Source organism: Moschus berezovskii, chromosome 15 (genome assembly GCF_049115385.1).
Source record: "Moschus berezovskii isolate FMDL1 chromosome 15, NW_MosBer_1.0, whole genome shotgun sequence".
Taxonomy (NCBI): Eukaryota; Metazoa; Chordata; class Mammalia; order Artiodactyla; family Moschidae; genus Moschus; species Moschus berezovskii.
This window is the reverse complement of record NC_142474.1, coordinates 82,173,102-82,195,988: the sequence shown is the minus strand read 5'-3', so window position 1 is coordinate 82,195,988 and position 22,887 is coordinate 82,173,102. Positions and strand designations below refer to the sequence as shown.

The window sequence follows — 22,887 nt, the reverse complement described above, 5'->3', positions numbered from 1 at the left end:
TAAGGGACTAGATCTGATTGATAGAGTGCCTGATGAACTCTGGACGGAGGTTCGTGACATTGTACAGGAGACAGGGACCAAGACCATCCCCATGGAAAAGAAATGCAAAAGAGCGAAATGGCTGTCTGAGGAGGCCTTACAAATAGCTGTAAAAAGAAGAGAGGCGAAAAGCAAAGGAGAAAAGGAAAGATATAAGCATCTGAATGCAGAGTTCCAAAGAATAGCAAGGAGAGATAAGAAAGCCTTCCTCAGTGATCAATGCAAAGAAATAGAGGAAAACAACAGAATAGGAAAAACAAGAGACCTCTTCAAGAAAATTAGAGATTCCAAGGGAACTTTTCATGCAAAGATGGGCTCGATAAAGGACAGAAATGGTATGGACCTAACAGAAGCAGAAGATATTAAGAAGAGGTGGCAGGAATACACAGAAGAACTGTACAGAAAAGATCTTCACGACCAAGATAGTCACAATAACGTGATCACTGACCTAGAGCCAGACATCTTGGAATGTGAAGTCAAGTGGGCCTTAGAAAGCATCACTACGAACAAAGCTAGTGGAGGTGATGGAATTCCAGTTGAGCTATTTCAAGTCTTGAAAGATGATGCTGTGAAAGTGCTGCACTCAATATGCCAGCAGATTTGGAAAACTCAGCAGTGGCCACAGGACTGGAAGAGGTCAGTCTTCATTCCAATCCCAAAGAAAGGGAATGCCAAAGAATGCTCAAACTACCGCACAATTGCACTCATCTCACACGCTAGTAAAGTCATGCTCAAAATTCTCCAAGCCAGGCTTCAGCAGTATATAAACCGTGAACTCCCAGATGTTCAAGCAGGTTTTAGAAAAGGCAGAGGCACCAGAGATCAAATTGCCAACATCCGCTGGATCATGGAGAAAGCAAGAGAGTTTCAGAAAAATATCTATTTCTGCTTCATTGACTATGCCAAAGCCTTTGACTGTGTGGATCACAATAAACTGTGGAACATTCTGAAAGAGATGGGAATCCCAGACCACCTGACCTGCCTCTTGAGAAACCTGTATGCAGGTCAGGAAGCAACAGTTAGAACCAGTCATGGAACAACAGACTGGTTCCAAATAGGAAAAGGTGTACGTCAAGGTTGTATATTGTCACCTTGCTTATTTAACTTATATGCAGAGTACATCATGAGGAACGCTGGGCTGGAAGAAGCACAAGCTGGAATCAAGATTGCTGGGAGAAATATCAATAACCTCAGATATGCAGATGACACCACCCTTATGGCAGAAAGTGAAGAGGAACTCAAAAACCTCTTGATGAAAGTGAAAGAGGAGAGTGAAAAGGTTGGCTTGAAGCTCAACATTCAGAAAACAAAGATCATGGCATCTGGTCCCATCACTTCATGGGAAATAGATGGAAAAACAGTGGAAACAGTGTCAGACTTTGTTTTTTTGGGCTCCAAAATCACTGCAGATGTTGATTGCAGCCATGAAATTAAAAGACGCTTGCTCCTTGGAAGGAAAGTTATGACCAACCTTGATAGTATATTAAAAAGCAGAGACATTACTTTGCCGACCAAGGTCCGTCTAGTCAAGGCAATGGTTTTTCCCGTGGTCATGTATGGATGTGAGAGTTGGACTGTGAAGAAAGCTGATCGCCGAAGAATCGATGCTTTTGAACTGTGGTGTTGGAGAAGACTCTTGAGAGTCCCTTATACTGCAAGGAGATCCAACCAGTCCATTCTAAAGGAGATCAATCCTGGATGTTCATTGGAGGGACTGATGCTAAAGCTGAAACTCCAGTACTTTGGCCACCTCATGAGACGAGTTGACTCACTGGAAAAGACTCTGATGCTGGGAAAGGTTGGGGGCGGGAGGAGAAGGGGACGACGGAGAATGAGATGGCTGGATGGCATCACCGACTCTGTGGACATGAGTTTGAGTGCACTCCGGGAGTTGGTGATGGACAGGGAGGCCTGGCGTGCTGTGATTCATGGGGTCGCGGAGAGTCGGACACGACTGAGCGACTGAACTGAACTGAACTGACTGAATACAGCACATACAGTATTGTTGCAAAGTACACAACTTATAGCTATATATATACATACATTTTAAAGATTATAAGATATAAAACAAGCTATTAATAGTGATTATCTCTGGATTAAAACTTGACATTTTATTTCTTTATACTTTTCTGCATTTCCCAACTTTTTCAATAAATATGCATGAGCATTATATTCAGAAAAAACAAATGTTATACATTTTGAAATTACCAGTATTATATAACATTAAATGAGTCTTACTGATAAGGTATATCTATAATGCAAACACAAACTATTAATATATAACCTTATTTTGAATGTGTCTGTAAGACAATATTGCAGGAATTTTTTGTATCTGTATTCAGCAAAATGACAGGCTTTGTGGGATATTTCACATGTGGAAATAGACAAGATGTTTTCTTTCTGAAATTACCTTTTTTTTCCCCCAAAAGTAGATTTGAGAATATCATTTCTATTACTGTTTTCTCTGGTTTTGGTCTTCTATCTCCCAAAAATAGAAGTGATAGTAAGAGTTGCTGTATTGGTATTAGTAACAGTACTTTACAGCATGAAGCTGTCTGTGTTCCAATGTGCTGCTACCTACAGGAGGAAAATTTATTACATATATGTTTTTACGAACCTAATAAGGAACTACTTAAAACAATCCCATCCTCAGCTATAGGAAAATAACATTTACAATTTTTACTTTATTTCTTCACTTACACAAGCCTTAATAGATTATTAGCTACAAAAATATTATAAAATTTGATTTGTCAAAATTGTCAGTGTATTTTATACATTCCTTAAAAAGTTATTACGTCATCTATGTCAGGCACTATTTTAAAAAAAAAAAACATAGAAAATATCAAGGATTGGCATGGATACAGAACACACTTATACTTAGTATACAGCAGCATCTAATAAACATGAATTTGTACATATCCAATGATAAAATTATTCTACTCCTGGATATAAAGCCAATAGAAATATATAGATGTCTATTCACAAAAACACACATACAAATGTGCTAGGTTGTTCACTACAGGAGAAAGAGACCCAAAATTGAAATGAAATGATCATCAACATTAGATTGGATAAATTATGGCATATTCACAAAACAAAATATGACATAATAATGAAAAGGAATGACATCTATACATAACAATATAGATAAATCTTATAAGTACAATGATGACTAAAAGAACGAAACACTGAGACATATACACCATATGGTTCCATTTATAGAAAATACAAGAGTCAAAACTAACCAGAGTGTGTTCATGCTTCAGTCGTGTCTGACTTTCTGTGACCCTGTAGACTGTATCCCTCCAGGCTCCTCTGTCCATGGGATTCTCCAAGCAAGAATACTGGAAAGGGTTGTCACGTCCTCCTCCAGGGGATCTTCCAGACCCAGGGGTCAAACCCACCTCTCCTGTGTCTCCTACATTGCAGGTGGATTATTTACCCACTGAGCCACCTGGGAAGCCCCAAAACTAATATATACCACTGAAAGTCAGGACAGTGAACCCATTATGTACTCACTACAAGATATTAGGGATGCCAAGAGCTCTTCCAAGGGACTGATAAAGTTCTGCTTTTTGATCTAGATGAAGTAATACAGGTATACCAATTTGTGTCCAAAATATCTCTGAGTAAATAAATCTGTTTTTCCAATTATTTCAATTCTAATTTCAAATAAGCCTTATTTCAGTTTTACTGAAAAAAAAATACATTAAAATAACATTTATTTTAAGCAAGTAGAGGTGATTATTTAAAGACATTTCTATAAAGTAACATTTCTTCCATAACATTCAACTCCATTACCTGATTTGCCTATATAAATATTCAGATACGCTATATTAAGTTATGCCCAAGTATTAAATTGTTATCTATCCAATCATATGTCACTAGCTTGACTTCCGTCACAATTATGACATTCACAATTAATGCAGTAAAAACACATCACTAAAGTAAACAAAAACAATTCTTTTCCCTTCGTCACTGGTTCATATTAATTACCAACAACATTGTAGAAACTTAGCTTTTATCTTAAAACAAATGGACAACTTTTCCTAGACACAATTCAATACTCTACGGTATAACGGCTGAAGTTGTACAATGTAGTATAAACCCCTTCAGTTGGTTATATTTCTATCTGTGTGTAAGATTTGAAGTACATGCATAACTTACCTTGTGACACTGACAGATATATTAGAAATACGCAGTAAAATTCTGCTACTGTTTACTGAATGTCTATATGCTGAGCACTGATGCAGGTGCTTCTATGTATTAACATTGCCTCTTTTGATTTTCACAACAGCCCTATGAGGTAGGCCCTGTTATTATCTCCATTGTACCAATTAACAAACTAAGGATCAGAAAGGTAAATAATTTACTGGTCATTTGGCCCAGAAGTTAAAGAGGCATATTTAAAATAATGATTGATCTGACATCAAGACCTCTATGATTAACTACAATGTAAATGTATTTCTCCTTATCATCATGTTGGAGGAAGGATATTTTATTTCTAAAATAAACAAAACAAACTTTTCCTCACTTGCTACTTTAAAAATTATTTTTATGGCAAACCAAATTCATCTTGTGACCAAAGTCAACTCATTAGAGTTGGAAAGTTAACCGTTTTTCCATAATACACTCCACAATCCACAAATGAATAAATATCACATCTCCTACAAAATATTTTTCTGTGACTGTGGTACAACTAAAATTGTGTCTAATAATACTGAACCATAAAGTAAACAGATGTATTCTTCCCCAGGCTCTAACAAAGACCCAAACTCTGACCAACAGTTTTAATACACAATTATACAGGGACCTAGTCACAGAACTGTCTCATTTTATATGCTGTTACAGACCCTCCCCCCAAAAAAAATTGTACAGAAGCTCTGCTGGTTACAAAAAATACTGAGGAGAACTCAAATGCCCTTCAATGGGTGAATGGCTGAACAAACTTTGGTATATCAAGGCAATGGACTCTGCTCAGCAACAGGAAGGATACATGCAACAACCTGAATGAACCTCAAGGGCTTTATGCTCAGCAAAAAAAAAAAACGGTCTCAAAAGGTTACACGTATACACTGGTATATTTAAAATGGATAACCAACAAGGATCTGATATAGCGCAGGGAACTCTGCTCAATGTTAGTGGCAGCCTGGATGAGAGGGGAGTTTGATGGAGAATGGAAACATGTGTATGTATGGCTGAGTCAGTCAGCTGTGCACCTGAAATTATCACAGCATTGTTAATCAGTTATACTATAATATCAAATAAAACGTTTTTTAAAAAAGGCTACATGCTATATGATTCCATTTATATAACATTCTTAAAATGATAAAAATAAAGAGATGGAGAACAGAGAGGGGGCAGGGAGGTGGATTCCACTACAAAGGGTAGCAGGAGGCAGTTATTTTATTATTAAATAGAAAAGTTTTATATGGTAGTGGTGGTTACAAGAATATATACATGGGTAAAACATGCATAGAACTACACACACACACACATCACACACACACATGAATGCAGGAGAAAAAATGCTGAAATTTGAATAAGGTATATAGTCTAGTTAATAACAGAGTACCAATGTCAACTGATATTGGTTTTGATATTGTACTATAGTTATAGGACTTACACAAGACTCTGTACTATTTTTGCAATTTTCTACAATTATTTCAATATAAAAAGTTTAAACAAACAGTAGCCCTGGGTGTGAGAGCCTGAAGTAGAACCTGGACTGCCTGAATCTAAACTTTCTGTTCCTGCCTATGGCCCCCATGACCTATAAACTCTATTCTATTAAAATAATTCTATTAAAATTAAAAAAAACGAAATATGCATTATTTGTTGCAGAGAAGAATATAATATTTAGGCAGCTCATCCTGGGTCACATTTAAAGAACTCTAGGATTAAAGTTAAATAGAGGAAAATGATAGAATAGGAAAGACTAGAGATCTCTTCAAGAAAATTAGAGATACCAAGGGAACATTTCATGCAAAGATGGGCTCGATAAAGGACAGAAATGGTAGGGACCTAACAGAAGCAGATGATATTAAGGAGAGATGGCAAGAATACACAGAACTGTACAAAAGAGATATTCACCACCCAGATAATTGTGATGGTGTGATCACTCACCTAGAGCCAAACATCCTGGAATGTGAAGTAAACTAGGCCTTAGGAAGTATCACTACAAACAAAGCTAGTGGAGGTGATGGAATTCCAGTTGAGCCATTTCAAATCCTGAAAGATGATGCTGTGAAAGTGCTGCACTCACTATGCCAGCAAATTTGGAAAGTTCAGTAGTAGCCACAGGACTGGAAAAGGTCAGTTTTCATTCCAATCCCAAAGAAAGGCAATGCCAAAGAATGCTCAAACTACCACACAATTGCACTCATCTCACACGCTAGCAAAGTAATGCTCAAAATTCTTCAAGCCAGGCTTCAGCAGTATGTGAACCGTGAATTTTCAGATGTTCAAGCTGGATTTAGAAAAGGCAGAGGAACCAGAGATCAAATTGCCAACACCGGCTGGATCATGGAAAAAGCAAGAGTTCCATAAACAACTACTTTACTGACTATGCCAAAGCCTTTGACTGTGTAGATCACAATAAACTGTGGAAAATTTTTAAAGAGATGGGAATACCAGACCACCTGACCTGCCTCCTGAGAAATCTGTATGCATGTCAAGAAGCAACAGTTAAAACTGGACATGGAACAACAAACGGGTTCCAAATTGGGAAAGGAGTACGTCAAGGCTGTATATTGTCACCCTGCTTATTTAACTTAGATGCAGAGTACATCATGAGAAATGCTGGGCTGGAAGCAGCACAAGCTGGAATCAAGATTGCTGGGAGAAATAGAAGTAACCTCAGATATGCAGATGACACCACCCTTATGGCAGAAAGTGAAGAGGAACTAAAAAGCCTCTTGATGAAAGTGAAAGAGGAGAGTGAAAAGATTGGCTTGAAGCTCGACATTCAGAAAACTAAGATCATGACATCTGGTCCCATCACTTCATGGGAAATAGATGGGGAAACAGGAAACAGTGGCAGACTTTATTTTTTTGGGCTCCAAAATCACTGCGGATGCTGACTGCAGTCATGAAATTAAGAGATGCTTACTCCCTGGAAGGAAAGTTATGACCAACCTAGACAGCATATCAAAAAGCAGAGACATTACTTTGCCAGCAAAGGTCCATCTAGTCAAGGCTATGGTTTTTCCATTGGTCATGTATGGATGTGAGAGTTGGACGGTGAAGAAAGCTGATTGTCGAAGAACTGATGTTTTTGAACTGTGGTGTTGGAGAAGACTCTTGAGAGTCCCTTATACTGCAAGGAGATCCAACCAGTCCATTCTAAAGGAGATCAATCCTGGATGTTCACTGGAGGGACTGATGCTGAAGCTGAAACTCCAATACTTTGGCCACCTCATGTGACGAGTTGACTCACTGGAAAAGACTCTGATGCTGGGAGGGATTGGGGGCGGGAGGAGAAGGGGACGACAGAGAATGAGATGGCTGGATGGCATCACTGACTCGATGGACATGAGTTTGACTGAACTCCAGGAGTTGGTGATGGACAAGGAGGCCTGGCATGCTGTGATTCATGGGGTCGCAAAGAGTCGGACATGACTGAAAGACTGAACTGAACTGATGCATGGATGTGAGTTGGAAACGTAACCAAAGTTGACAGCCACAGAATTGATGCTTTTGAACTGTGGTGTTGGAGAAGACTCTTGTGAGTCCCTTGGTCTGAAAGGAGACCAAACCAGTCAATCCTGAAGGAAATCAGTCCTGAGTATTCACTGGAAGGACTGATGCTGAAGCTGAAACTCCAATACTTTGGCCTCCTGATAGGAAGAGCTGACTCATTGGAAAAGACCTTGTTACTGAGAAATATTGAAGGCGGGCGAAGAACGGGACAACAGAGCATGAGATGGTTGCATGGCATCACCAACTCAATGGGCATGAGTTTGAGTAAACTCCAGGAGTGGGTGATGAACAGGAAGCCTGGCCTCCGTGGGATTGCAAAGAGTCAAACACGACTGAGTGACTGAACTGCAACTGAACTGCAAGACTGAAGTTTGGAAAGTACTTGGTTGGGGAAAAGTTTTTAAATATCAAATCATTTCATTCATGATGACCAGGCGATCCAATGCACTAACACAGACACGTGAAGAGAACTTTACAAGGCGGAAAGTGATGATGTGGCTGCTTTGGCGGCTTGACTGGGAACACCGCCTCCCACTCCCCTCTCACCAGAGGCAGCTCTGGAGCTTCCTGCCATGTCGCCTTGTTCACCTGAAAGTTAACAGCTGTTCCTCTCCTGGCACACCAGGCAAACAAAGCAGCACAGCAGAAAGCTGTAAATAAAGTCATTACACTGTACATTTGGCATCTCTTTCCATGTACCTAAGAACTTCCTGATGACGCTGTCCTTGGGAGATGCAGAACATGGCCAAACTATAATTACCTCAGCCAGAGAGGTAAGCTAACAGTGCCAAATGGTTTTTGGAGTTGCTGCCTGCCTTTGTATAAATTTGTCAAACTCCTGTACACTATGTGACAGTTATGAAAAAATTACACAAGCAAGGACAAAGAATCCAAAGAGTAATGCGATGTTTTCCTGTTAATGATGCTTTCTCTTTAGCACCAGTTTATTTCACTAAAATTATTTTTATTTCTTGATCAAATAAATTGTTTTTTCTTAAATGAGCCAAACTGTGTTCACTGTGTCAAGTCCCCATTGCTGAATGTGCTAATGGTCAAAGGTGCTATAAACTCAGTTGTGTAGTTCAATTTAACTAATACACAGGACCAGGTGTTTATTAAGAACATAAGGACAAGACACTACTTTGAGAGACTATACCAAAACTGGAAACAACACCAGTATACAGCCCCAACAGGGAGATAAATGAGTATACAGTTAACAAAACTCATGGAAAACCGTAATTACCAGTAATTATTAAGTATGCTATCAAGGCAAATTCAATGTTATGTTAATAACAAGAAAGAGAACACTCATGAGAGTAGTCTTAAGGCATTTAAGAAGGAAATAAATGTCAACAACTGTACTCCACATGGCAGACCTGGGATCCATGACTGGAAATTACAACAATATAGAGGAGAGCCAGTGATGTACAGATACTATGAAACTGTTAGTCGCTCAGTCGTGTCCAACTCTTTGCAACCTGATGGACGATAAGCCTTCCAGGCTCCTCTGTCCATGGAATTCTCCAGGCAACAATACTGGAGTGGGTTGCCTACTTCCTTCTCCAGGGGATCTTCCTGACCCAGGGATCAAATCTAGGTCTCTCACATTGCAGGCAGATTCTTTACTGTCTCAACCACCAGGGAAGTCCCAATGTATATATATTTTTTTAATTAAATAATTAATTTCTTTAAATTAAAGCTCATGTTTATGGAATTTAGGGCGCATACCAAGGAACGTTCCTACTATGTTGTTTGACTTTACACATCACCAGAGTGAAACCTGAGATAACACTGAGCTCTAACTAACTTCTGCATGCCTGGAAAGCAAGGTCTGTCAAGAAATTAACCCCCATCCTTCTGTGTTCTGGAAAACAGCTTACTGCTAAGAGCTAATCTTCCCCATATGACTGAGATAAAACTCCCAATGACCCCTTGTATCCTATGACAAGACCAAGGCATAGACTCTCCAAATTCCCATTCTTTGTCTCATAAATGATTAGCTGAACTATTTGTCCCCATCAACCATTCTGGTTGATCAATGCCTGTTAACCAGACTTGACCAAACTTTATTCAGGCCTCTTTCCTTCCTCCAAGCCCCTGAACTCTGACCTACCCTGGAGCAATGGAAGGTGAACAACCCCTCTTTAAGGACCCCTTCCAAAATAAGCTGGCCTCAAGGAAAAATGTTCCCTGATCAACTGTCCAATCATGCCACCCACAACCAATGTTCACGTCTCTCTGTAAAAAAAAAAATGTCCTTTTCTGCTAGAACTTTGAGATGCTTATCTCATAGTCAAAGTGGTTCTTCCTATCACAATATTCTTCCTCCTTTTACTGAGATAAGTCTCCACCCCTTATTGCAATAATCTTGTTGAATAATGCTTCTCTTTACCTAAGTCTGCATTTGTTTTTAAACCTTTTAACTTGCAAAGAGCTTAACTTTACAGAACACAAATTAAAATTATGAAATATCCAATTATTGATATTTACTTTTATAGAATCACAAACATTATGTATTTCTTGATATACAGCCACATGGTAAAATATATAAAAGATACAGACCACTATAAAATAAACTAAAATTAAAATTTAACATTAATTGTTATTTTCCCAGTGCTTGAAACCCCAAATTATAAGATCATTAATCATAAAATAAACTATTAAAAACAAACATGAATAGCTGAAACCAAGCAACTGAGTTTGGAAACTACAGAAATAATATCTTTATATTTTACTTCTATCTGGTGTAGGTCAAACATCTCTTTACAAAGTCAAAAGAAGGAAAAGCTTAATGAACTTGCTTTTATGTTGGCCAACTATTAACTGAAGCATTAAATCATCAATAATACAGCTGCTAAAGTTCTTTCTAAGGAACTTTCTGCAACAACCTGTTACTTTTCCAGGGGTCCAGTACCCTAGTTACAACTTAGCATGGATACCATGTAGAATTAGCACATTAACTGCAGCACATACATAAAACAAATGCTCAGTGTCTTTAATACATGACATTTCTATCTCTGGAAGGGCATTTATTCTTAAATATTTGTACTCCTATTTATGAAAAAATATTTTTAAACAATAAATATTTTGTATTGCAAGCAGATGGGGTACAGGGTCCCCAGAGAAAAAGAACCAGGCATCACTTTCTTGACTTTAAAGACATCATTTCTGGCCTAAGTCATTTTGGGATCTAAGCCTGGGTAACAATGCTTGCCCTTGAACACATCTCAGTAATTATTGATCTTACCGGAAGTGAAGGAATACAGGAACAAAGGAGAAACAGTCAAGAAACAACAGTTTAGCAGTAAAACAGAGTCCTAGTTCCTCCTTAAGGGATACAGATAACAATTTGTGTGAGTTATGCAGGAACAAAGGCCCCCATCCAGGTGGAGCATGGAAAGATGATAATGACCTTTTCTGACTTCAGCCACCTAAAACTTGGGCTCTGTCAACCTTTGCCCCAGTTCTAAGCTGAATTCTCCTCTGCTCAAGCCCCTTCATGAGTATGCAAGTACCCTTAGTGTAAAAATTCCCCAATCTTACTGTTCTGGGAAACTCTGCTTTGGAAAAGATCCCCAGCATTCTTTTTACTTGCTACAAGTAATAAATCTTTCTTTCTCCCAAGTTTTGGTTTGGTTGTATCTTTTGGGCTGATACCCACCAAGACGCAAAGCCAGATTTAGGGCAACAGTATAACAAATACATCATGAAATATCAACTACTCACCCGCATTGACTATAGCATCCACCTCTAGCAATGTGATGTCACCTCTATACAGAGAAACCTTCTCACTCAAACTTTTCTTCACCTGTGATGGTTCCTGAGTATTTTCTTCTGTAATAAAGAAGGGATGTATATTAATATTCTTAGTTAATTTAATAAAGATAATTTTAATATAAGAGCCAATGTGGGTCACACTCTGACACATTAGACAAGTGGAAATAAATGTGTAACTATTACCAGGAATGTGGTCTATTCCCTACTTATCAAGTACTCCTCAATACAAAATGCAGTATCATATATATAAAAGGCATTCAGTAAATTTAACCCTGTTACATTGGTCAACAAAACGTTCAATTCTTGCTATTAACATTATAAAGATATGAATTTTAAGATATAATTATGTACTACTGGTTTCACAAGAATATGAGAAAAAATGTGCAAACTACCAACAAAATAATGAACAAGTTTATTTCTGTTTTGTTCAAGCTACCTAAAAAGCATCCTTGAAAAGAACATTTACTCAGAACAAAAAAATGTAGGTTCCACTCTTTGCTATGTAACAAGCTGTCCCTTGGAATGGGAGGGATCAATAACACAGGACAGTGTGAAGCATCTCCTTTATCAAATTCTATAAACCTTTCACTCTAGAGGGCGCTGCTAGATTTAAAAGAGAAAAAGCTCTGTCCTGCACACAACAATAGGCATGCTGGTATATTTAAAACAAGCCAAACATTATCTTCTAAAACCTGACATATTTTTAATGTTTTACAGCAGTACTATAATTTGTATTTTCATGTATTTTAAACAAATAATAATATTAAAATATATTAAACAAAGCTATATAAAGTCAATGTTTTAAAATACATTGAAATGCAAAGATGATTTATAAATTCAAGTGTTTTTAACTATTTATGAATGTGGACGAGGGGGGAGGTAATGATATTTCAAGGGGGGAGGTAATGCTACTGACTCACAAAGACACTGTTAAATAAGCATGAAGTTTTGAGGAATGCAGTGGATTAGAGTTGGTAGGTGACAAGCCACTTAAATCATCTTTGGGCTCCAATAGCCAAAGAAAAATTGGCCAAGATTGAGGTAATCAATCTGTGGCCATAAAAGTGATCTTTCCTCTCTTCATCTCCAAAGCATCCCCTTCTTTGCAACCACTTCTCTCCTTAAAGGATTCTAATGAATTATTCATTGGTGGTGGTATGCATGCCTGCTCAATCACTCAGTCACATCTGACTCTTTGTGACCCCACCAGGCTTCACTGTCCATGGAATTTTTCAGGCAAGAATACTGGAAGGGGTTGCCATTTCCTTCCTCAGGGAATCTTCCCCAACTCAGAGATTGAACCTGTGTCTCCTGCATCTCCTGCACTGGCAGGCAGATTCTTTACCACCGTGCCGCCAGGAAAGACCCTTGGTGGTGGTAGTAATACTAATAATGAAAAGTAGGAGAATAATGTGGGAGAACTGTACGTTAAAACAACAGAGAAAGATTTCAGAAGACTTCAAAATAAAAAAGCCTTACAGCTGACTTGACCACCTCAGGGAATCCTAGAGTGCTATTTTCCTGAGTCAGGTAGACGAAGAGCTCAGGCTTTTCTACCAGACTGTTCAAATCTTGGTTCTACCAATTAACAACTGGGTGACCGTGGGTAAGTTATCTATTTTCACCATGTCTCAGTTCATAAATTACTGGCTCCTTTACAGTGAACATGAGCTCATTACTTAAAACTCATGTTCTAAGTAATGTTTGAATAATATTTGGTCCACAGTAAGCTCTCAATTTTTCATTCAGAAAACTAAGATCATGGCATCCAGTCCCATCACTTCATGGCAAATAGATGGGGAAACAGGGACAGACTTTACTTTTGGGGGCCCCAGAATCACTGCGGATAGGGACTGCAGTCATGAAATTAAAAGACGCTTGCTCTTTGGAAGAAAAGTTATGACCAACCTAGACAGCATATTAAAAAGCAGAGATATTACTTTGCCAACAAAAGTCTGTATAGTCAAAGCTATGGTTTTTCTAGTAGTCACGTATGGATGTGAGAGGTGGACTATAAAAAAAGCTGAGCACCAAAGAATTGATGCTTTTGAACTGTGGTGTTGGAGAAGACTCTTGAGAGTCCCTTGGACTGCAAGGAGATTCAACCAGTCCATCCTAAAGGAAATCAGTCCTGAATAATCATTGGAAGGACTGATGCTGAAGCTCCAATACTTTGCCCACCTGATGCGAAGAACTGATACACTGGAAAAGACCCTGATGCTGGGAAAGATTGAAGGCAGGAGGAGAAGGGGACGACAGAGGATGAGATGGTTGGATGACACCACTGACTCAATGGACATGAGTCTGAGTAAACTCCGCGAGTTGGAGAAGGACAGGGAGGCCTGGCGTGCTGCAGTCCATGGGGTCACAAAGAGTCAGACAAGACTGAGTGACTGAACTGAACTGAACTGAACTGAAGCTCTCAAATACATTCCCTTTTTAACAAAGGTTTTACCAAGGTAAGAAATATTATTTCAGCATCCATATGCAAAATGCCACAATAGTTTTTAAATATTTTCAATATTTATTATTATTATTCTTTATCAGTAAAAGAGAACAATTTTTGTTTGTGCTCTTACTAATTTGTCAATGCCTGGCCCAATGACAAAGACTTTAAGTCACAAGACCCTGAGTTCCATGACCACTTTTACCAAACTAGAAAGTCCTAATTCCCAATTAAAGATTGTTGGATGATAATAAATATTAATATTTGGTAGTTCTGTCAGAAAATTCTGGGTATTTGGACTATTGAGAACCTAGATACTATAAAGACTTCTCACCGCTGATGAGTTTCAAAGCTCCATCAGGCATTAAATTGATAAGCATATCACAAATGAAAGCAGAAAGATAGACTGTTTCAACTTGGGAGACAGGGTAAACAGATTCCTAATCTAGTTGCATTTAGTTCTAAAAAGTATTTCATTTTCTTATGAAGCATTATGTCTATAACACTGCATGTATAGTAATGTGACTTTAAAACATATATGGAAATAAATCATGTATTTTTCCCAAAACAAGAATTATATTAGAAAGCATCAAACTTTAAACCATTTATACCACAGTTCAGTTTTCTTAAAAGAAATCCTAATCTCTCAACTGAAAACAGTAAAAGGGGTATTTTAAGCCTAAAGTTTCAAACAATTCAACATCTTTAACATATACACTGTTATGACATGTCATTCAATAAGTTACTCAAAATGATCTTATCAGAATTATCAGTATCATGAAGGAATATTTTTATCTCTCTTTCCTTTTAAAATTCACATAAGCATCTTTTTTCTTCAAAGCCAGTATACCTGATGCCCAACTCTTCTCATAGTATATCAAAAAGGCATAAATGTGCTGAAAAACTGTAATTTGATAGTATTAATAATTATCAGTATTTCCTCCAGCAGTAAACCAAAACCAAATGACATGTTTTTGACTACCAACTGTTCTTTGTAAATGCAACACTATAAATCGCCACTACAGACCACATTTTTTCTTTGAATATTTAATAGCAATGGACTACCTTTGTTGTCACCCAGCTGTGTTCCATCAGTGCTGATTCCAATGTGCCTTTTCCCATATCCTGGGTTTTCAGTGATAAACAGGACAGAAAATTGTCAGGCATTGTTCCCGCAGACATTCTTTATGTACGCAAAGCACTGACTGACATCGTGTTCCTCACAGGCTTTAACCAACTGAAAGCTGAAACATCTGTTCAGCGTGCACACGTGAGAGGAGTTGCTCTTCCAGACTGTATTCTATTGATACTATGCATATTAAAAAAACACAGGTTTTATACGGGAACCACCACAATAAGGGAAAGAGATCTCAGCACAGAACTGGGCTTAATTCCCAATACAGCAAAAACAAGTGGAGGTTTATAGCCAAGAAGCAGAGTGGGGATCAGTGGGAAGAAAATTACAATCACTAAGAGGAAACTGGGGGGAAGGGAAGATTTTGGTTAAACAGACACAGTTCTTGCTGAAGAATTGTCAGGTAGGCAGATATCATTTAGGGTATTGGGTAGGGAGTAAGGGGAACAGAATTGTATTAGACATGAAGGGTGACCAGATATCAAGGATGGAAAATTCTCTCTAGACTGATAAAGCAGGATTCTTATGAAAACTGGACAGTGTAAGTTTGGCAAAGATGGGGTCTAGAGAAAAGGGTTTGAAGGAACCTGACTTGTGTTAGTCGCTTAGTCGTGTCCGACTACTTGTGACCCCATAGACTATAGCCCACCAGGCTTCTCTGTCCATGGAATTCTCCAGGCAGGAATAATGGAGTGGGTAGCCATTCCCAACTCCAACCCAGGGATCGAAACTGGGTCTCCTGCATTGCAGGCAGATTCTTCACTGTCTGAGCCACCAGGAAGGAAGCCCTGTTTAGTCAAGGAACCTGACTAAAGTTAAGGAAGAGAGTCTTTGTCAGACCCTGCTCTTATCTGAAGAAAGAGACATTCTTCTTTGAACAAAGTTAAGTCCATTTGTCATTAGGGTGCCTTTTGTCCTTTAAGGACCGTCTGAACTATTAGTTGAGGCTTGGTTAAGCAGAGGATATTTATGACATGGCACAAGCAGTCAGGCATGTAATGAGGGGAATTTCTATGAAAAGAAAAAGAAAAACAAAGATTATTGATTGGGGCATACTATAAAACTAGTTTCTGAGTCCAGAGGGAAGACAGTTGAGAAGATACCTAGATGATGGGCTTGAATCATCTTTTGCAGTTTGAATGTCCTTAGTGATGGCATCGGGTGTTTCAGCAGACTTTCTGAATGGCCCTCACAATAGCAAGCATGAAAGTTGTACAACATACATGATCTGTTGTGGTGATTTCTTTGAAGTTTACATCAGGTCACTGGTTTCAGCTTTCAGGGCTCCAGGAAAGGGGAAGGTTTAGTTCTCAATGAGGCCAAAATCAGGAGGAGGGTAGAAAAATTGGAAATATTTTGGAGAGTTGTAGCCAGACACTGGAAGAAACTAGACAATTGACAGCATATGCAAGACAATCAATAAGACTGGCATTTAACAAACCACAAGAGTACACTATAGTTTTCCACTGAAACATAAAATATTTCGGTACAGTCAACCTGGCTCCCACCCCCCATTTTTATTCTTGTTTACAAAATAAGTCTGGTCTCATCAGATTTAGCCTGATTATTTACATAAGTGCAGCAAGAATGATCATTGGTCACTCAGGCCTTTCAGGTTTGCTTTGCTGGAACTTTTCATAAAGAATCTCAAATCAGACTTCTGAAAGTCTCTCAAGGCTAGGAGATGGCAAATAGATGGGCAAACAATGGAAACAGTGAGACTTTATTTTCTTGGGCAACAAAATCATTGCAGATGGTGACTGCAGCCATGAAATTAAAAGACACTTAACTCCTTGGAAGAAAAGTTATGACCAACCTAGACAGCATATTAAAAAGCAGAGACATTACTTTGACAGCAAAGGTCCATCTAGTCAAGGCTACGGTTTTTCCAGTGGTCGGTCATGTGTATGGATGTGAGAGTTGGAACATAAGGAAAGCTGAGCACTGAGAAACTGATGATTTTCAAATGTGGTGTTGGAGAAGACTCTTGAGAGTCCCTTGGACTGCAGGGAGATCCAACCAGTCCATCCTAAAGGAAATCAGTCCTGAATATTCACTGGAAGGACTGATGCTGAAGCTCCAGTACTTTGGCCACCCGATGGGAAGAAATGACTCATTGAAAAAGACCCTGATGCTAGGCAAGACTGAAGGCAGGAGGAGAAGGGGATGACAGAGGATGAGATGGTTGGATGGCATCATGGACTCGATGGACATGAGTCTGAGCAAGCTCTGGGAATTGGTGATGGATAGGGAAACCTGGCATGCTGCAGTCCATGGGGTCACAGAGTCAGACACGACTGAGTGACTGAACTGAACTGAACAAGGCTTGGAAGCCAATCTAAGAACTAACCACCAAATTTAACCTGTAAGGCCTACAAATTTGGGTAAATTCCTCTCTTCTCAAGGTTCCTAGAATATCCTACAGTTCCTGGGATTCCCAGGAAGTGACCTTTCTTACTCATCTGTAAAGCTGAGAACTCTATAAACCATGTACCAGGCTGGTTTCCCCAAAGGGCTTTGTACGCACTGGCTCTATAAAACCAATCTTAGTTCCTTAAAACTGTCTCATAACATGAGATTCTACATCTTTGAGATTCTCATTCTCAAATACAATATTCCAGCCAAAGTCTATACAACTAATTTTTCCAATTATGTCCTGTTACAAGGAAAACAGATTCCTATTGAACTTATACAAATAATGTCACTGTCATGAAAATAAGAATACTCAGTAGAAATTCTGAATTCTAGAGCAATCAAGTAGGGAGAAAAGATAAAAGTTTCATTTTTATTTACAGAAGTATAATCAACTAAATTGCCACGAGTTATAGACAGCTTGAGAAAAGATAAAAAGAGTTCCTTAACTAAAACATTAAAGAACCAGCAATGTTACAAAGCAATAATCATAAAAATCAAAATCATTCTGTTAGTTCATTCAGTCCCATGGAACTGATCCTTTCTTCTCCCCGGCATTATTTAATGTATTAAAACAACTACAACAAACTCACTTTTACTTCATTAACTCAATATCTATATTAATGAATCTTATATACTGAGATCTACTCCTGAATTCTCTGTTCTGTTCTACTAAACATTCTTTATACTATACTATTTTTTCCTTCATGTAATGGATTTTTGTTCTGCTAGACCTTGGTTCAGTGGTTTTTTTTTGGCTTTTTTAACCAGTCAGCTTCTCCATTAGTACCAGAAATCCTTACTCAATACAGAGTTATAGTCTCAAAGTTATTTAAGCAATAGTGCCCTCAGAAGCTGCACCCCAAAGTACTTGTCATAGTTCTTTTCATGGATTTCTGAAACAGCCACTTTTTCTTGTTGAAGACAAAGTACTTTTGCCTATAACTGACTTCAAGAGCTTTCAAGGAAGAATCACAGTAAAACAAAAATTGTCTGTGGGTGATAAAAGACTTAAAACAGTCATTGTCAAAGGTCTGAAGAGAATTTATTACAAAAATTTTATACAATTGATAAGGGAATATTTATTTCTATGGCATACAATGTTCAAATAACTCAATTTAGGAAGAGAAGGACTATAGGTTTGGATATCCATATAGAATGGATAAACAACACGGTCTTACTAAATTCAGTACAGGGAACTATATTCAATATCCTGTTACAAACCAAAATGGAAAAGTATATGAAAAAGAATATGTTGTTGTTCAGTCACCCAGTCATGTCCAACTCATTGTGACCCCATGGATTGCAACACGCCAGGCCTCCCGGTCCCTCACCATCTCCTGAAGCTTGCCCAAGTTCATGTCCGTTGCATTGGTGATGACATCCAGTCATCTCATCCTCCAACGTCCTCTTCTCTTTCTGCCCTCAATCTTTCCTAGCAACAGGGACTTTTCCAATGAGTCAGCTCTTCGCATCAGATGACCAAAATGCTGAAATTTCAGCTTCAGCATCAGTCCCTCCAATGAATGTTTGGGACTGATTTTCTTTAGGATTTACTGGTTTGATTCCCTTGCAGTCCATGGGCTTTCAGGAGTCTTATCCAGCACCACAGTTCGAAGGCATCAATTCTTCAGCGCTCTGCCTTCTTTATGTTCCAGCTCTCACAACCGTATGTGACAACTGGAAAGATCATAGCCTTGACTATACGGATATTTGTCAGCAGAGTAATGTCTCTGCTTTTCAACACACTGTCTAGGTTTGTCATAGCTTTCCTGCCAAGAAGCAATCGTCATCTGATTTCATGGTTACAGTCACCATCTGCAGTGATTTTAGAGCCAAGAAGAGGAAATTTGTCACTGCTTCCACCTTTTCACTCTATTTGCCATGAAGTAATGGGGCCAGATGCCATGATGTTAGTTTTTTAATATTTAGTTTTAAGCTAGCTCTTTCACTCTCTTCCTTCACCCTCATCAAGAGGCTCTTCAGTTCCTCTTCACTTTCTGACATTAGGGTGGTATCATCTGCATATCTGAGGTTGTTGATGTTTCTCCCACCCATCTTGATTCCAGCTTGTAACTCATCCAGTCCAGCATTTCTCATGATGTGCTCAGAGTATCAACAAACAGGGTGACAACAGACACCCCTATCATACTCCTTTCTCAATCTTGAACCAATCCGTTGTTCCATACAGGGTTCTGACTGTTGCTTCTTGACCCACATACAGGTTTCTCAGGAGACAGGTAAGATGGTCTAGTATTCCTATCTCTTTAATAGCTTTGCACAGCTTATTATGATTCACACAGTCAAAGGCTTCAGTGTAGGCGATGAAGCAGAGGTAGATGTTTTTCTGGAATTCCCCAGCTTTCTCTACAGCCCAGCAAATGCTGGCAATTTGATCTCTGGTTCCTCTTACTTTTCTAAACTCAGTTTGGACATCTAGAAGTTCTTGACTCGAATAATGCTGAAGCCAAGCATGCAAGATTTTAAGCATGACTTTACTAGCATGGGAGGTGAGTGCAGTTATTCGATGGTTAGCACATTGTTTAGTATTACCCTCCTTGAGAACTGAGATGAGGATTGACCTTTACCAATCCTGTGGCCACTGTGAGGCCTTCCAGATTTGCCAACATATTGAATGCAACACTTTGATGGCATCATCCGTAAGGGTTTTGAATTGTTGTTGTTTGGTCACTCATTCACGTCCGACTCTTTGCAACCCCATGGGCTGCAGCACGCCAGGCTTCCCTGTTCTTCATCAACTCCCAGAGCTTGCTCAAACTCATGTCCATAGAGTCGGTGATGCCATCCAACCATCTCATCCTCTGTCATCCCCTTCTCCTCCTGCCTTCAATCTTTCCCAGCATCAGGGTCTTTTCCAATGAGTCAGATCTTCACATCAGGTGGCCAAAGTACTGGCGCTTCAGCATCAGTCCTTCCAATGAATATTCAGGATTTCCTTTAGGATGGACTGGTTGGATCTCCCTGCAGTCCAAGGGACTCTCAAGAGTCTTCTCCAACACACAGTTCAAAATTTTGAATAGTTCTACTGGAATTACGTCACATCCACTAGCTTTATTAACTGCAGTGCTTCCTAAGGCCCACTTGACATCAGTCTCCAGAATGCCTGGCTCTGGGTGACTGATCACACCAGCATAGTAATCCAGTTCATTTGGATCTTTTTTGTTCAGTTCTTCCATGTATTCTTTCCATCTCTCCTTGATCTCATCAGGATCTACTACATCTCTACCATTTATGGCCTTTACTGTGCCCATTTTGGGGCAAAGCGTTCTGTTGGTATCTCCAATTTTCCTGAAGAGATCTCTAGTCTTTCCTTTCTGTTGTTTTCTTCTAGTTTACACACTGTTCATTGAAGAAGGTTGTCTTGCCTCTCTGTGCTGTTTTTTGGAAATCTGCATTTAGTTCAATATACCTTTCCCCTTCTCCATTGCTTTTTGCTTCTCTTCCTTCTTTAGTTATTTGTAAGGCCTCTTCAGATAACCACTTGACGTTCTTGTTTTTCTTTTTCTTTGGGTCTTGGTCACTGCATTCTGTACAATATTATGACCTCCGTCCATAGTTCTTCAGGCACACTGTTTACAAGTTCTAATTCCTTGAATCTATTCATTACCTCCACTGAATAGTCATTGGGATTTTGATTTAAGTCGTACCTGGCTGGCTTAGTGGTTTTCCCTGATTTCTTTAGTTTAAGCCTGAATTTTGCTAGGAGAAGTGATGATCTGAGCCACAGCTAGCTCCAGGTCTCGTTTTTTGCTGACTGTATATGCTTCTCCATTTTCAGCTACAAAGAATGAAATCAATTTGATTTCGGTATTGGCTATTTGGTGATGTCCATGTGTAAACTCATCTCTTGTGTTGTTGAAGAAAGGTGCTCGCTATGACCAATGCATTCTCTTGGCAGAATTCAGTTAGCCTTTGCCCTGCTTCATTTTGTTCTCCAAGGCCAAACTTGCCTGTTACTCCAGGTATCTCTTGACTTCCTACTTTTTTTTTTTAATTGAAGGATAATTGCTTTATAGAATTTTGCTTTGTTTTCTGTCAAACCTCAACATGAATCAGCCATAGGTATACATATATTGTATTCCAATCCCCAAAGATGAATAGAACATCTTTTCTGGGTATTAGTTCTAGGAGGTCTTCTAGGTCTTCAGAGAACTGATCAACTTCAGCTTCTTTGGCATTGGTGGTAGGGGCACAGATTTGGATTACTGTGATGTTGAATGGCTTGCCTTGGAAACAAACCAAGATCATTCTGTCATTTTCGAGGTTGCACCCATGTAGTGCATTTCAGACTCTTTTGTTGACTATGAGGGCTACTCCATTTCTTCTATGGAATTCTTGCCCATAGTAGTAGATATAAAGGTCATCTGAATTAAATATGCCCTTTCCCATTCATTTTAGTTCACTGATTGTTAAGATGTCAATGTTTACTCTTACCATCTCCTGCCTGACCAATTCCAATTTACCTTGATCCATGGATCTAACATTTCAGGTTCCTACACAATAATGTTCTTTGCAGCACTAGATTTTACTTTTCATCACCACACACATGCACAACTGATCATCATTTCTGCTTTGGCCCGGCCGCCTCATTCTTTCTGGGGATATTAGTAGTTCTCCTTCACTCTTCCCCAGGAGCATATTGGACACCTTCAGACCTGGGGGACTTATCTTTCAGTACCATATCTTTTTGTCCTTGTATACAGTTCATGTGGTTCTCACAGCAAGTATCCTGGGGTGGTTTGCCATTCTCTCCTCCAGAGTTTTGTCAGAACTCTCTGCTATGACCTACCCATCTTGGGTGTTTGGGTAGCCCTACACAACATGGGTCATAGCTTCATTGAGTTATGCAAGCCCCTTCACCATGACAAGGCAGTGATCCATGAAGGAAGAAAAGGAAATATATATACATATATAGCTGAATAACTCTGCTGTACAGCAGAAATTAACATAGCCTTGTAAATAAACTACACTTCAATAAAAAAAAACACAAATTATAGCTCACAAAATTATAACAGGACATGTGATGGATAAAAAGGATACTGGCAAATTTCTACGAACTTCACACAACTTCTGAAATATCTATTAATAATTTTTACCCACACAAATAAAAGTTAAGTAGAGAAAGTTAAGTATTTCTTATTTGACAATGTATCACATGCAATTTAAGACATCAAATAAACAAAATTATTTTTTAATGTTTCTTTCTTACTAGGTGAAAAAACAAACGCTCTGAGATTTTCCAAGGCCTCTGTGGGAAACATCAATCTCAATTAGAGTTCACAATTTAGTTTAGAAGTTGACTTTGGGAAGTTGTCCAAAATGTCAAAAGGCTTGAACACTTGAATCAATAGGATCA

The 22,887-nt window shown here is 38.8% G+C and overlaps 1 protein-coding gene across 4 annotated transcripts in view; it reads right to left on the bottom strand.

The window, feature by feature from the left end:
* LOC129556211 (ADP-ribose glycohydrolase MACROD2) overlaps window positions 1-22,887 on the bottom strand; it is an 805,465-nt gene that overhangs the window by 706,281 nt on the left and 76,297 nt on the right. For all 4 annotated transcript variants that reach the window (XM_088844312.1, XM_088844313.1, XM_088844310.1 and 1 more), the window contains exon 3: window positions 11,467-11,574. In XM_088844312.1, coding sequence (XP_088700438.1) covers window positions 11,467-11,574 — 108 coding nt within the window. The remainder of the gene's footprint in view (window positions 1-11,466; window positions 11,575-22,887) is intronic.